This window comes from Spermophilus citellus, assembly GCF_964194105.1.
Source record: "Spermophilus citellus genome assembly, chromosome: 16".
Lineage (NCBI taxonomy): Eukaryota > Metazoa > Chordata > Mammalia > Rodentia > Sciuridae > Spermophilus > Spermophilus citellus.
The window spans coordinates 46,844,951-46,862,496 of NC_138196.1; the positions used below are offsets into that span (position 1 = coordinate 46,844,951).

The 17,546-nt window shown below is 36.5% G+C and overlaps 1 protein-coding gene across 1 annotated transcript; it reads left to right on the top strand.

Moving 5' to 3' along the window:
• Nucleotides 1–6,193: 6,193 nt before the first annotated feature.
• LOC308635311 (disintegrin and metalloproteinase domain-containing protein 25-like) lies at nucleotides 6,194–8,440 on the top strand (the record flags this gene model as incomplete). The annotated part of the gene is made up of 1 exon (XM_081269663.1): nucleotides 6,194–8,440. One exon carries the CDS (start codon nucleotides 6,194–6,196, stop codon nucleotides 8,438–8,440), a length of 2,247 nt encoding a protein of 748 aa, XP_081125789.1.
• Nucleotides 8,441–17,546: the final 9,106 nt, after the last annotated feature.

A 17,546-nucleotide genomic window follows, 5' to 3' on the forward strand; every position in this document is an offset into this window, starting at 1 on the left:
ATAAAGAATAAAAGCTATTCTAATATCTGGAGACCAATAATATGCTATTGAATGACCAATGGATAGCAGAATAAATGAGGGAGTAAATAAGAAAATATATACATATAAATGAGAATATATATACAATATCTCAAAATCTCTGGGACACTATGAAGGCAGTTCTAAGAGGAAAGTTCATTGTGTTAAGCTCATTCCTTAAAATAGAAAGTGAACAAATAAATAACCTAATATTACATATTGAAGTCCTAGAAAAAGAAGAGCAAATCAATACCAAAGAAGTAAAATAGAGGAAATAATTAAAATCAGAGCCAAATCAATGATATTGAAACAAAATGAAACAAAAATCCAAAGTTGACAAAACAAAAAGTTGGTTCTTTGAAAAACTAAATAAAATTCACAAACCTTTAGCTAGGCTAATGAAGAGAAAGAGAGAATACTCAAATTACTAAAATTCATGATGAAAAATTAAATATCACAATAGACGTACTGAAACACAGAGTATAATCAAACTATTTTGAAAATTTATACACTAATAAAATAGAAAATGTCAAAGACATCAACTAATTTCTAGAGACATATGACCCACACAAATTGAATCAGGAGGTCTTAGAAAATTTAAACATATCAATTTCAAACAATGAACTGGAAAAGCCATCAAAAGCCTACCAAAAAGAAAAGCCCCAGGACCAGACAGATTCTTAGCTGAGTTCTACCAGACCTTCAAGGAACTAACACCAACACTCCTCAAATTATTCCATGAAATAGAAAAGGAGGGAAGCTTTCCAAACTCATTCTATGAAGTTAGTATCTCTCTGATACCAAAGCCAGACAAAATTTCAGGGGGTTGGGGCTTTAGCTCAGTGGCAGAGCACTTGCCTTATGTGTGTGAGGGACTGGGTTAAATTCTTAGCATCTAATAAAAATGAAACAAATAAAATAAAGGCATGCTGTCCAACTACATCTACAAAAAAATTAAAAGAAAAACTTCAGACCAATATCCCTGATGAACATAGATGCAAAAATTCTTAATAAAATGTTGGCAAATCACATACAAAACATATTTAAAAGATAATGCACCACAATCAAGTGGGGTTTGTCACAGGGATTGAAGGTTGGTTCAACATATGGAAATCAATAAATGTAATTTATCGTATCAACAGGCATACAGGCAATAATCATATGATTACCTCAATAGAAGCAGAAAAAGCAATTGAAAAAATCAGCACTCACTCATGCTCAAAATATAGAAAAACTATGGATAGTAGGAACACGCCTTAACATTATAAAAGCTACACATGATAAACCCAAGGCCAACATTATTCTAAATGGTGAAAAATTGAAAGCATTCCATCCAAGAACTGGAACAAGATAGGGATGCCCTCTTACCACTTCTATTCCACATAATCCTCAAAACTCTAGCCACAGCAGTGAGACAAAAGAAAAAACATTAAAGGGATATGAATAGGAACAGAAGAACTCAAACTATCCTAATAGTAATATAGTAATAGTAAGAAGTCTCTTACTATTATATTTCTATTTACTCTTTAGATCTTTCTAAGTTTGTTTCAGATATTTAGGTGCACTGATGTTGTACACAGAGATATTTATAATTGTATACATCTTTCCAATGCATTGATCTTTTATCATTACATGATGACCTCCTTTGTCCCTTGTGTCAGTTTTTGACTTAGCATCCATGTCATCTGATAAAATTCAGTGTCCCTAGGAAAGGGGGAAATTTTGGACACAGGGAAACCCATAAATGGAGATTAGAATGATGTGGCTGCAGACCAGAAGCTGGGAGAGAAGGCTGAACTAAATAATTCCTTAACTTTAGAAGCACTGGGGGCCTGCGGATACCATGATGTTGGACTTCTGGCTTCTAAAACTGTCATACAGTGGATTTCTTTTTTGTTGTTGTTGTTGTTAAGCTACATTGTATACCTTTGCTATTACAACCCTAGAAAAATAATACAGAAATGAAAACTATCAAATCAAGTTTGGTCCCTTAAGAACTCTTGATAAAAGTGAGGGGGAAAGGCAAGAGAATCCAGCTGCAGAAATACAATGTCTCTAAGTCATTCTTAGGAAGAAATATGCAGACGAATGCTGATGTCTGGGTGTCTCTGAGAATGTTTTAAACGGGTTCTTTTTTTTCTGGAACTTAAAGTCCTTCAAGTGGTCCACAGTATGGTTCAATGTTGAAATAAACTGAGACCAGGGTCATAGTATGAGCAAACTGCATTGAATATATGAAGAACATGGTAGTAAGGAAAAGAGTCTTATTCATATTAGAATACAATCAATGAGGGTAAGGAAGTCAGGGCTTTTTATATTGAGTAGTAAGTAGCAACCAGCTTTAATAGAGATAAAGGAGCCAGAGTGAAGAGGAATCTGGGGTTGTTGCCATGTTCTTCTGAATTCTGAGAGACTCTTGTTGCTAGGAAGCTCAATCTAGAACTCAATCAAATGAGAGACAATTGAAGGAGAGAGGATTCATATTTCTTTTTGTCATGAGTGTTCTCGAGAAAATCTTTGTTGGTGGGTGTCAGAAATTAGACATAAAGAGGGTTATATCTGGAAATGATCGTGGGAATCATCACTTCATCTGTTGGTAAGTCATTCAAGAGTTTAGCTCTAAAGAAGAGAAACTCAAATAATTAGGACATGAATGAACACAAACTCTCCCAAGGTAAATCATGATTTCTTGCCAGTTATTCAGATCTTAAAGAGGATTATGCAGTTTACAATTTCTTATTCTACTTTACTTGGTGGGGACACCATAAATCATTTTTAATGTATTGTTACTCAAGTTTCAAGACAATGAATTAGACTATAAATAAGAGTGAGGTATAGGTAGTAATTCAGAGATACATGGTTTTAATGAATTTTTTTTGCATATGAAAGTCAACTTTGAGTCCTCTGTACTAGTAGAACATTATTCCACTTTGTGAATGAGCATATAATATTCCATCAGGACCTTAGCATCTGGAATCACTGTGATTAAAAAAATATAATGAGTGAAAATATAGTCAAATTTTGGCTCAAAATGTGATGGCTCAAAATTTCTTTGGAGTTTGTTTTCCCATTATCTGCTTGAAAGGTGAGGTCTTAAGAATACATTTTGGCAGATTTATTTTGGTTCACTCTCAAAAATGCATACACAGTAATCAATGATTATTTTCCATCACAGCAAAAACCTACACACCTGCATAATTACTAAATCATATAACGGTGAACTACAGACAGCAAAGAAGCCGTTCAGAATTTTACTCATGATTTTGGGAAATTGTCCTCAAAGGTGTCCTTTACTAACATTGCTTACTTCTGTGGGCTTCTGGAGATCATGAATTTAGTCTACCTTTTATAATACTTGTGTACTTCCCCCAGAAATCAAGTGCTCTTCACTCTAAAGATGAGGATAGTGTTAAGCCTCAAAAAGGTCTCTTGTTTCCTATCTGCAGTGACAAAGGAAGGAAAAGAAAATTACCTGATCCTGTGTTAAATAGGCATTAAATGAAGAACTCTTGGTCTTACAACTTAAATTACCATGATGGAAATTTGATATTAATAACAAATTGTAAAAACAAAGACAATATTGATTTTTCAGTTGAGAGTCCTACATATTGATGAGGAAGTTGTGTGAAAAAAACAAAGTCGGGAAACCATGTAAACAAAAAGGCACAAATTATTAAAAGCATGGAAATATCTTTTATTTAAGAATAAAGTTATGGCTAACTAATATGTGAGAATTAAGATGGCTAAGCATGATGACTTGATATAAGACACAGCTTTCAGTCAATTGCTCAAAACTGTTGAGCACAAGTTGTAACAGTAACAAACACTTGTTTGTTACTTGGTTGCCCACAGGCTTGCTTAACACAGAGCATGAATAAGGTTATTGGTGGAGAAGAAAGCAACAGTAGGCACCCAACACTTCCTGGCTTTTGTGGGATTGATCAAGAGGTGGAGGAAAGAATTAGGAAGAATGGTAGGTAATGGTGGAAGGAGATGGCTGCTACTTTTGTGGTTTGAAGTGGCTTTGGCAACCAAAGCAAGGTACGACCAATATCTGACCTGTCAGACCAGGGGTTTCTGAGAAAAGAAGACATCTCCCCTGGTGGGCTTCCCAATGTTGATTTATAAAATTAAGTTAACTATGAAAAAGGAGTTCTCCATTAAGAAGTGTTAACAGAGGAGACACTGCTGCTATGTTTCATGAGTGGACGATTCCAAAGTGATAGGAAAATGATTTTAGAGGGAGAGAAAACTTTAAAGAACTTAGAATCAAGATCAAATAAAAATTGAAGAGAGGCTGGGTGCAGTAGTGCACATCTGTAATCCCAGTGGCTTGAGAGGCTGAGACAGGAGAATCATGAGTTCGAAGCCAGCCTCAGCAATTGCAAGGCACTGAACAACTCAGTGAGACCCTGTTTCAAATAAAATACAAAATAGGACTGGGGATGTGGCTCAGTGGTCCAGTATCCCTGAGTTCAATCCCTGGTACCAAATAAATAAATAAATAAATAAATAAATAAATAAATATTTTAAAAAAATGTGTCCTGGATCCAGGAGGCAACAGGTGCTGAATCCAGACACTTTTGTGTTTGAATTTCCTACTGTGGGAAGTGGTGTTTGATCAGTGTGTTTTAGATCCCTTGTTGTAGATTCCACATTCCTCTGCTGCTATTGTTGTTCTTTCTCCCCCAACTAGTGTGGTGGATATTATTTTTTAATGATGTCAAGAAAACTATGGATACTCTCAAAAGGACAAGAAAAACAGGCATTTTATTTGGAAATTATTGAATTTTCAATCTAACAGATTCTTAAGTATATCTTTGCTAGAAACACTATAAATTTATGTTCCACCTCATTAACCTGTATCATCCTTTGATGTTTCCCAGGTGTGCTGTGCAGTATGTGCATATTCTGCAGCATCATTCCTACTTTGCTTGATAACAAAGCAACAAATCAGTATTATCAGCCAGGAACTGTACTTTTATCAGATTTCTCATTTGCACTCATTCATCATAGGATATTTGTACTATCAAATTATTGTTTAAACTGTATTTTTGTATGTGTTGTCATTTCTGAGACAAATCCATTGGAAGGTTGATCTTGGAGCTGGTTTCCTCCACATCCTGAAATGCCAGGGATTTTAATGCCTTTGTTCTGGTACAACATCACCTACCCAGGAGCTTTCCTCCATCCTCTCAGGGTTCATTGATTTTCTTTGCATTCTGAAGGTACTTTATTTTACTTTTAGTAACTTCCCTTTTCCAATTGTTACTCTTCTAGCTAGTTTGATATCCTTTTCTTTTAATAGGGCCAGAGACTTTGAAAAATATTATTTTTTTGTATGAGTATAATCACATATAAACACCTTTGAGTGAAATCTATCAACCCAAGTTATTCCCCCTTACAATTCCACAATTTCTTGTTTTAATGCCTGAAATTATCCATTAAAATCAGACTATAATACTTTTGAAGGACAATTGATGATTTGACATTGAAATCTGACAGGACTGGAGGAAAACCCAACAAATCACAGTTATTTGCATGGAAGTCTGTATTAAGGACCATGGAGAAAACTAAAATATGTGAGAATTGTTTTACATATTTCTCCTGAGTAACCTGTGTAAATAGTCATTCAAAATAGGAAGAAAAATCTATTGTTCTTATTCAAAATCAATATGTATAAATCAATACTCCCTCACCAGAACAAGGTATATATTCACTTTTTCATTCAGACTCTTGTTTTAAATATTTACTGTGAAATATTCTATGTATTCATGTATTTAGAGAACAGTTCATGAACTCACGTGTTCTACATCTGGGTCTGCCAACTACCAACCTGTAGCCAGTTGTCATTCTTTTCAACTCCACCATCTGATTCTGCCTCAACAAAGTTAAAGAGCAAATCCAGTACACAATATCTAGTCATGCCCTAACCTAAACACGAATGCATATGAGCCCATACCCTGCTGTTCTCCTCCATCTTGGCCTGTTGATAATTTACCCACTCCATCTTTGCCCTTCTTTTCATTTTTTCTTTTAGTTGTGTTGTTCTAATGGATTGACTCTGAAGGAGACATCCCACTAAAGGTCAGTGCTGCTTGCAACCAAGTCAAAGGAAGGAGACAGGACAATAGAATCTCCTTCTCTGCCCTTTTGCCTCTAGTCAAAAACCATGATGGCTGTGGGTGAGGCCCTGGTGCATATGAGGATCACTGTCCTACACCTCTGCCTGAGCATCTTGCTCTTCCTTTCTGGATGGGCCCAGATTGGGCACTCTCAACACCATAGCCCCCCAGAAGTAGTGATACCCTTGAGAATAAATGGCACCAATAGAGCCATGAGGCCCCCCAACTGGATCTCCTACAGTCTTCACTTTGGAGGCAAGAAACACATTGTCCACATGAAAGCCAAGAAACTTCTGGTGTCCAAACCCTTCTCTGTGTTCACCTACACAGACCAGGGTGCTCTGCTCGAGGACCACCCTTTTGTCCAGAGTGACTGCTTCTATGATGGCTATGTGGAAGGGGACCCAGAATCCCTGGTTGCTCTTAGCACCTGTTTGGGGGGCTTTCGAGGAACACTAGAGATCCATGACAATGTTTATGAAATCAAACCCAAAAGACTTTCTACCACATTTGAACATCTGCTTTATATGATGGACACAGAGAAGACACAATTCCCACTCATGAGATGTGGACTAACAGAAGAACTAGCACGACAACTGAAGCTCCAAAGGCGTGATAATTCCATTCTGAGGCAAAGTGGTTATGAAGGCTGGTGGACCCACACATGGTATCTTGAAGCAGTTTTTGTTGTAGATTATGAGCAATACCTTTATAAGAAAAGTAATGTCTCACTTGTGATAGAGGAATTATTTGTCATTAGCAATACTGTACATTCCCTTTTATGTAAAGTGGACGTTGAATTGAGTTTACATGGAATTGAAGTCTGGAATGAAAAGAACATTTTTGAAGTGACTAACAACATATATACTGTCCTGCAGCACTTTTGCAGCTGGAAGAAAGATAGTCTTGATCCTCGCCTAAAAAATGACCTTGCACATTTTTTGGCAAAACAAGATTTTGGAATACATCTTGGCTTAGCCTATGTGGGAACTGTATGTGATGTTGGTATGCAATGTGGAGTGAATCGTGCCCTGGGAGATGATTTACATGAATTTGCACTTACCATAACACATGAGATGGGTCATAATCTGGGTATGTTGCATGATGAACCTGAATGTATATGCGGGGATCCTATTTGCATCATGTATCCAGAAAAATCAAATGGCATTAAATTCAGCAACTGCAGTTATGCTGAAATGTGGGAAACCTTTCAATATATGAACTGTTTGCGCAGTGCACCAAAACAAGAAGACATCTTGAAGTGGACTGGCTGTGGGAATGATGTGGTTGAAGAAGGAGAGGAGTGTGACTGTGGATCCCCAACTTTGTGTTCAAACCATCCATGTTGTTCGGAAAACTGCACTCTGAAATTTGGGACTGAATGTGCTTCTGGGCTTTGTTGTGAAGACTGCCTTCTCTTGCCACCGGGTCAAGTGTGTAGAGAAAATGTCAGTGAGTGTGATCTTCCAGAGTGGTGCAATGGTACCTCACCTGAGTGTCCAGAGGATGTGTATGTGCAGGATGGGGTCCGTTGCATGGACAGTGGCTACTGCCATGAGAGGAGATGCAATGCACGTGATGAACAGTGCAGACAGATCTTTGGCAAAGAATCCAGGAGTGCACAGGAGAGTTGCTACACAGAAATGAACAGCCGAGGTGACCGCTTTGGTAACTGTGGTCTCATTGGTGAAAACTACGTGAGGTGTAATAAGTCAGATTTCCTCTGTGGAAGAGTTCAGTGTGAGAATGTGAAAGAAATTCCCTTTTTGAGAAGTCACACTACTGTGCATTGGATTGACTTCAATGGTGTGAACTGCTGGGGTACCGACTATCATTTTGGGATGAATGTACCAGATATTGGTGATGTGAAAGATGGCACAGAGTGTGGTAATGGACAAGTGTGCATACACCGGAAATGTGTCTCTATGTCATTGTGGGCAAGTGATTGTTCACCAGAGACCTGTGCTATGAAAGGGATCTGCAACAACAAACATCACTGCCATTGTGACCCTAACTGGGAGCCCCCGAACTGCACAGAAAAAGGCTATGGAGGGAGTGTTGACAGTGGCCCACCCCCTGGGAAAAGAGTAAAAGAATGGATGGAGAAGAGGAAAGGACCTTTTTTTTTATTTCCATTTTTGGTTTTGTTTATGAGTTTGTTACTTTTGCTTATAAAGATGCATCAAGCACTACCCAGGAAAAAAAAGAAACATGTGAAACCTTCACATGAGAAGAAAGAGATGGGTAAAAAAACTTCACCTGCAAAGCAACAGCAGGGTGCTCAAACCTCACCTTAACCTAAGGCAGAAGAACTCAATGTTTAAACTTTACCTGAGACAGAAGACCAAAATTTTGCATTTTTCAGAAAATAATCTCAATCCTTGATGAAATTTCCACTCCATTAACTTTTAATATATTGGTGGTAGAAATGTTATTGCAAATGTTAAAAACTACTGCATAAAGTTCCAGAGAACTTCAGTATCATAAACATTCATTGTTTAATATATGTAATTCCTAGCACATTCCCACTTCTCATTATTTCAGAAATTTTAGTGTTTTTTTTAAAAAAATCTTTATTTTAACTGTACTGGGGATTGAATTTAGAGCCTTGCACCAACTAGGCAAGCATTCACCCACCAAATATACCCCAGCCCTAGAGTTTCATTTTTCATGGAAATAGTTGTAGTTCTTGAGCAAACACCAATTGCATTGATGAATCAAGTGTGTGTGTGTGATTGTGTGTATGTACTATTCATCTCACAATTCCAAACCCATTCCCTTTTCACTCTGCTCTGTGAAATGGAAAGAGGAAACTCACAAATCACACCTCTTTGCAGTCCTCCCTAGGAGCTTCAGCCCTTAGGGGAGCCAAAGGGAGACTGGATACTTGTGAGAACTGCTTAAAATTTGCATCAGATATACAAAATTACTTAACCGGAAGACACGTCAGTGGAAAAGGGCCCATAGTGAAGCATATAAAAAGAGACCATGAAAATAAGAAGGTAACAGGAGTGTGGAATATGTGAAAAATTACATAATTCCTATTATTGGAGTGCAGAGCAAGGGAAAAGAAAATTTCATCCAAATAATGTTCAAAGAGCTGTTTTCAATATTTATAAATGGAAGCACGATTTCATCCCACTACTCCATACTGGATTATATATTTTGCAAGAGATTTATTAGTTTTGCTTCTCTATTTCTTCAGATTTTGTCATCTCTATCTTCAACTTTGCCAATATTTTTTCTCCTTATTCAAATCTTCTCCTGATCTCCTCTATGATTTTTGAAAAATTTGGTGATTATACTTTCCATATCAGGAATTTCCATTTGGTTCTTTGATATAATTTATCTCCTTATTGATATTCAGAGTGGTATTTGTATAGCCTATTTTTGGTCAGAAGTTATACTCAATCCCCTTGAGCTGTGATGAATTCACTTATTACATCTGCTTTTCTGTTGAGGGTTTAGGGGTTTTGACATGCTCTATCATGCTATCTACATAGAGATGATCTTCTTTCTTCCCAGTGTGGATTGTTTCATTACTATTTTTTGTTTAGTTGCACAGCATAAGTGCTACTTTTCTTCCTAGTACTAACTGAAGAAGTGTAAAAAGTTAGACAACCTTGTCTTATTCTTGATCCTCCAGGAAAAGCATTCTTTCTTTCATCATTGAGTATAACAGCTCTCAGCTGAGCCCAGTTTTGAGAGCTGCTGTGTGTCCTTGCCACTTCATCATCCTGGTGAAAAAGCCTGATCCACATGTAACCTCTTTGCCCAAAACATGCTGCACAACGACACCTTGAGAGCCTGTCCACCCCATGTTCTACAAAGCAGCCTGATGGCCTGCACTAGCAACTCAGATTACCTGGCACTTGAGAATTAACCATATGGTTTTGTCCATCCTCTTTCTTCTCCAGAAATCTACAGGGTGGCCTGCACTCAAATGCCATAGCCCACCCAATCCCAGGAAGTAGTTACATGGCCCTTCCTAACCTCCTGAGGCCTGCAAACCTGGCCCAGCCCACACCCTTGAGCCATAGAAGTTGCAGAGTAGATTAGTCTACTCTCTTGTGGCCCCAGTAAATAATTTGAGTGATCCATCCCAACTACCCACATCCTAGGAGTCCTTTCCTGAATGGCTGACCTGTCACCGTCCCACAAAGGTACCTTAAGCCTTCAAGATACAGACAAGAACCATTCTTTGTACCACTGGTGCAGTCCAGACACCCTATAGCACTTCGACACTAACAGATACCCTGTTCCTACTGTCTAGAGTACCATGCCATGCATGCCAAGGCCAATGGAAGAATCCTATTTCCCATACACCTTCAGATTTTATAGGTGCTCTGCCTATCTTGACATGCCAACCAACTGTTCCTTGTCTGCTTGGACCTGCCAGAGTAGCCCCACCATTCTATGTGACCTGCAGAAACTGAGAGATATCCCACAATTGCAACTTCATGTACCACAATCAGAGCTGGTAGTGAACCCACTGTACCTAAGAAAGCTGCACTCTAGCTAAATGAACAATCCCTCAATCCTGTCCAGCCTGACTCACCAAGACATTCATGGGCTTCATTGGTCTTGATTAGAACTGAAGAAACTACATTCCCAACATTAACCATCATAGCCTATCCAAACAACATCCCAGGACACATCACCACATAAAGTCGTTTGCTATGAAAGCCATCTCATAAATAGCAAAGGCAATTGATTTACCAGATGTACTGATATCAACATAAGGACATAGGAAGCATTAAATAGCAGAGAAACATGACATCTCTAAAGGAACACAATATCTGTCTACCAGTGGTGCCAAAAGAAAATGAAACCAACAAATTGCCTGAGAAAGAATTCAAAATAATGATTTTAAACAAAATCAATGAGATACAAGAGAATATAGGGTCACATTTCAATGAATTCATGAAAGCAACATGTGATATGAATGATAAATTCAGCAAAGGGTAATAATCATGATTAAGAAACAATTAGAGAGGCTGGGGTTGTGGCTCATCGGTAGAGCGCTCACCTAGCACGTATGAGGCCCTGGGTTCTATCCTCAGCACCACATAAAAACAAATAAACAAAGATTAAAAAAAGAAAAATTAGAAAGAACTCTTAGAGCTGAAACCTCAATGAATGAAGTAAAAAAAGATGCAAGTGAGATTCTCAATAACCACAGAATAGGTCAAGTAGAAGACAAATTTCTGAACTTGAAAACAGGACTTTTGAAATAACTCAGTCTCTCTCTCTTCTTTAACTTACCACCCACATAAGTATAAAGAAGGAAAAATTAAAAAGAATATACAAAGCCTTAGATACTTGTGGGATTCCATTAAGAATTAAAACATTCATATTATAGAGAATCCAGTAGAAAAAGACAGGGGAGGTATAGTAAAATTTTTTTATTGAAATGCTAGCTGAAAACTTCCCAAATCTTGGGAAAGATGTGGATAACCTCACATATGAAGCTTAAAGGACCCAATTAAAATTCAGCCAAATCAATTACTCTCTGAGACAAGTGTAGTCAAATATTTTAAGTCCAAGGCATAGAATTCTAAAAATGACAATAGAAAAGCATCAAAGCACATACACAAAAGTCTCTATTTTACTAGCAGCAAATTTCTCAGTAGATATCTTTTAAGACAGGAGATATTGGGACAATATCTTTGAAACCCTAAAAGTAAAAACCAAATAAAACAAAAGCCTGCCAACCAAGAGTACGGAAAGTGAAATAAAATCTTTCCAAGACAAGCAAAAATTGAGGCAAATCATCATCACTAGGCCAGCCTTACAACAAATGCATCAAAATTACGTCAAAATAAAAGGATAATAACTACTTTCAAGAAAATGTAAGAAAGTATAAAACTTAATAGTAGTTCAGATAAACAGAAAAGAAAAAATGACCAATCCTTATTAATACAGAAATCAACAAAGCACAAAGAACAAGAGAGGAAGGAAAGAACCAAAGAATATACAAAACAACCACAAAATTAACAAAACAACAAGAGTAAGTTCTTACCTAGCAATCACAAGTTGGAACGTAAATGGGTAACATTCTCTACTTAAAAGATTGATACAGGTTGAACAGGAAAAACAAAGACTCAGCAATATGCTGCCTATAAGAAATATACTTTGCTGGTAATGACACACAGTGACTTAAAATGAAAGAATGGACAAAAATATTCCATGGAAGCAGAAACCAAAAACAAGAGCAGGAGTAGCTATTCTTATATAGCACAAACATTTTTACCTGCAAACAGGCAATGTCATGGGGCTTACTTTGAGAATCATTTGGCAAATGATACAGTAGAGAAATTTGGGGTCTGTTTGTTAGTTTTTCTATCCTTGTGTTACGATCTTGGTGAAAGACATTTTAAATCCCAGATCATCTTTTCATGAAGATGAAATACTGTACTGGGCAAAGCTAGGATTTGCATTGGTTCTAGGTTTCTATGAGCATACTATGACTTACCAATGCACAGGAGTAACACTGAGCTTCAACCATACAAATCTCAAGTTTCCCTTGTCCTGTACACCTTGGGTTGTCACTTGCCCCCTTTCTTCTTGGGAGTAATAATAGAAGCATCACATTAAAATAACCTTAAATTGGGAGAGGTAGCACATGCCTGTAGTACCAGCCCCACAGGAGGCTGAGGTAGGAAGATCAGTTGAGCCCACAAGTTTGAGAACAACCGAGGTAGCACAGTTATATGCCATCTTAAAAAGTCATAAATAAGCAAAATAAAAATAATGAAAATAATCCAAAAGTGTTACTTAATACAAGCTCAGAAATAGCCTCTTACCTTGTTTATGTAGGTACATACTTAAAAGAGTGTTCAAATGTTGTAGATTTTGTTTTGTCATAAGGGAAATTTAATGGACCATAAAAAATTGTGTGCAGAGTGTTTTCATTTTTAATCACAATTTGTGGACATTTATTCTTTTTGTATTCAATCACAAATGATCTATTATTTTAAAATAATAAACCAAGAATGATATATTAATTAATAAAGTAATATCTTAAAATACTCTACTTCTGTATATTTATAATTAACAAACCAACACATAGCATAAAGAAAACTCCAACAAATATTTTTTGTGACACAAATGTCTGAAAAATTAGTTTGCACACCAAGTAGTGAAGAATATTTGAGCCATTTTTTATTAGATTAGCAATCCTATCACCCACAGTCCCTGGGGCTGTGTTTATCACAAAACTTTGTCAAAGACTTGCAGGAGGCCATGAAAACTCTCACAGTAACAAAAGAAAAAGTGTCACAATCCCTCTGATGAAACTATTTAAGGAACAACCATGAAATAATACTTTTCAGTATAAAATTATTGCTAAAGTTGGACAATAAAACAAAATAGAAATATTTCAATTATACTGCTTAGGCTGGGCAAGAGGCATATGCCTATAATCCTAGCAATTCAGGAGGTTGAGGAAGAGAATGGCAAATAAAGGCCAGACTGTCACAGTTTTTTTAGAGATAAAAATATATTTTGATGTTAATGAAGGAGTTATCTACACAGAGGCTATTACAAATTATAATCAAACTTCAATATTCTACATCATATTAAAAGTAAATCAAGAGGGAAATACATAATGTTCATCTGCATTTTTGTTCTTTTATTATAAAGCACCTATCAGTTGTGTGAAAATTAAACTGAGGTATATTTTGATTCTCACACAAAATATATATTGGTCAAAAAGAAAACATTATAATTGAGAGAAAATAACAATAATTTCTTTTATTTCTTATCTCAACATTTTAAATTTTTTAAAATAAAAAAGGAATGTGAATATAGGTCAGTGGTAAAGTGTCCCTGAGTTCAGTTTCTTGTACCACAAAGAAAAAACAAATTTCATTCCTTAAAGAAAATAAATCATCCTTCAAATATGTCAACCAACATGATAAAGCAGCTATAAAGTTCAAGACAAATGCTCAAAGAGGAAACAAATCCCTTTTAATGACACTTGTGAATGGTATATATTACAAAAACATTGTATCTTTCCTTGGTTTTAGGTTAAGTAGAGAGCATGGAAGGCAAAGGAAGAGCATTTCTTATAAGAATGAACATTGCTCAGGATGGTGCTGTTAAGATACCTATGGCCTCCTCATTGCAGAAAAACTCTTATTTAATATAACAAAATATTTTTTTCAACATTGGAATATATCAGTGCTTTTTTGGTTGACACTGTATAACTTAGTCGGATTGTATTAGACACCATCTTGTATCAAAAATATGCACATTTAAGCTCCAGAATCATACTTGGTATTATAAGACTAGATACATACAAGATGTAAGACCAGTTAAAGAATGAAGAGCAGATTCATCCCGCATTCATCAGATGAATGCGGGTCATAAACACACTGAGTAAAAGAGTAGGTATGGGTATAATTGTACTCTTTGAATTCTCTCTCTCTCTTTCTCTCTCTCTCTCTCTCTCTCTCTCGGGTTCCATTTAAATTAAATGAGCAAAAGTTACAATACTTTTTTTAACATCATCATCATTTACTGTTCAGAGAAAGTTCTTACAAAAATATTGATATGTGGACTGGGGATGTGGCTTAAGCGGTAGTATGTTCGCCTGGCATGTGCGGAGTGCTGGGTTCAATCCTCAGCACCACATAAAAATAAAATAAAGATGTTGTGTCCACCAAAAACTAAAAAATTTAATATTAAAAAATTCTTTCTCTCTCTCTCTCTAAAAAGAATATTGAATAGGGATGATAGGCGGGAGGGAAAGTGAGAGTTAAGGGAAATTGCATGGAATTGGAAGGTGAGCCTCAGGGTTATACACAATTACATATAAGAGGAAAGGAGGAGTAGGAGAAAAATTATATAAGTGGAAGAAACGATTTATAGTAGAGGGGATGGAGAGAGAGAAGGGGAGGGGAGGGGAGGGGAGGGGTGAGGGGACAGTGGAGAATGGGATAGACAGCAGAATACATCAGTCACTAGAAAGGCAATTTGTAAATCAATGGAAATGTAACTGATGTGACACAGCAATCTGTATACGGGGTAAAAATGGGAGTTCATAACCCACTTGAATCAATCTGTGAAATATGGTATATTAAGAACTATGTAATGTTTTGAACAACCAACAATAAAATAAAAAAAAAGAATGTATGATTAAGCCAGAAAAAAAATATTGATATGTTACTTTTAAGGACAGAAATGTTTTCTAAGGAAAACCAAACAGCTTGAGTAAATGCTTTGCATGGTCATTTTCCTACTGAGATAAACAGATCATCTTCTCTCCCATATGTACTTGGCACAATGTCCTGTCATAGACCTGCAATTCACCAGACACCTTACATTCCCAAGACAGTGCTAACTGACACAGATTCTGGAATGTTGCTTTGAGAAATTCAGTAATGCCATATCTATAAACCATAATGACAATCTCAAATGCATTCCAATGATATCAAGAAAAGTGGCCTGGAGGTCTGAGCAATTTGGCAACAGACTCTACTTTCATGAAATAATACTTATAGAAGATTGTTGGAAGAAGTTCAGTCTACAGCCAACACTCTGAGAACACACTGCTGATTCCATCTATTCTAATATGTTTGGAGTCCATGGTCTTGACTATTAAAGGAACCAAAGAAGGCAGTTAGAAGTGAAGTACAGTGTTTATTAGGCAGCATGGGTTGAAGAGGGCCAATATCATGGGAAACAACAAAGAATAAACACTTTCTTCTTGGATATACCTGATGATTTAATGAAATATGAGCTTGGCCAGGATGTTGGTTTTAATTCCTCCTGTCTTTTCTTCTCATTCCAGAAGAAAACAAAACACTATTAGGAAAATGTTCACTTCAAAGAATTCCAGTGCCTATCAAGAAAAAAAATTATTAATAACCATAACATGATTGGCCATCCTTGCTCCAATTCACCTATGTTCAGAAACCAAGCTAGTTTGACTTTTTTCTTAATGGATCAGCTTCATTTGGACTGCAAACTTTCAGATTCATCAAGGGAACTTCATCCATCAAGGATGATACCCTCTGTGTGAGAGAATGTATCCCAAATTTCAAACAATTCTTTTTTGTTGTTGTTGTTCTAATTAGTTATACATGACTATAGAATACATTTTAACATATCATACAAAAATGGAGTGTAACTTCTCATTCTTCTGGTTGTATAGATGTAGAATTACATGGGTCGTGTAATCATATATGCACATAAAGTAATAATGTCTGATTCATTCCACTGATCTTCCCACCCCTATGTCCCCTCCCCTCCCTTCACTCTCCTTTGTGTAATCCAAAGTACCTCTATTCTTCAATAGAACCCAATGCTTACAGTGAATTAGCATCTGCATATCAGAGAAAACATTTGACCTTTGATTATTTGGGATTGCTTTATTTCACTTAGGATGATATTTTCCAGTTCCACCCATTTACTGGGAAATGCCATAATTTCCTTCTTCAGTACGGCTGAGTAATATTCCATTATGTATATATACCACATTTTCTTAATTCATTCATCTGTTGAAAGGCATCTAAATTGGTTTCATAGCTACTGTGAATTGAACTGCTGTAAAGACTGATGTGGCTTAGTCACTGTAGTATATTTATTTTAAGTCCTTTGGGTATAAACCAAAGAATGCAATAACTGGGTCAAATGGTGGCTCCATTCCAAGTTTTCTGAGGAATCTCCATACTGCTTTCCAGAGTGATTGCACCAATCTGAAGCCCCAACAACAATGTCTGAATACACCTTTTACCCAACAACCATGCCAACATTCATTGTTACTTGTATTCTTGAAAATTTCCATTCTCACTGGAGTAAGATGGAATCTCAGTGTAGTTTTGATTTGCATTTCTCTAATTGCTAGAGATATTGAACATTTTTTCAGATATTTGTTGATTGATTGTACTTCTTCTTGGTGAAGTATCTGTTTAGATCCTTAGCCCATTTCTTGATTCGGTTATTTTTTTTTAGGTGTTAAGTTTTTTAGAGTTCTTTACATATCCTGGAGATTAATGCTCTGAGATACATGTGGTAAAGATTTTCTCCCATTCTGTAGGTTTTCTTCACATTCTTGTGTCTCTTGCTGTGAAGCAGCTTTTTAGTTTCATACTATCCCTTTTATTGGTTCTTGATTTTACTTCTTATACTTTAGGAGTCTTGTTGAGGAATTCAGTTCCTAAGCTGATCTCTAGATCTGGGTCTACTTTTTCTTCTAGAAACATTGGGTGTCTGGTGTAAAGTGTAGGTCCCTGATCCACTGTGAGTTGAGTTCTGTTCAAGGTAAGATATAGGGGTTTAATTTTATTTGTCAAACAGGCTGTCTTTTCTCCAATGTATTTTATGGGGACTTGGTCTAGTATGAGATAACTATATTTATGTGGGTTTGTCTCTGTGTCTTCTATTCTGCACCATTGG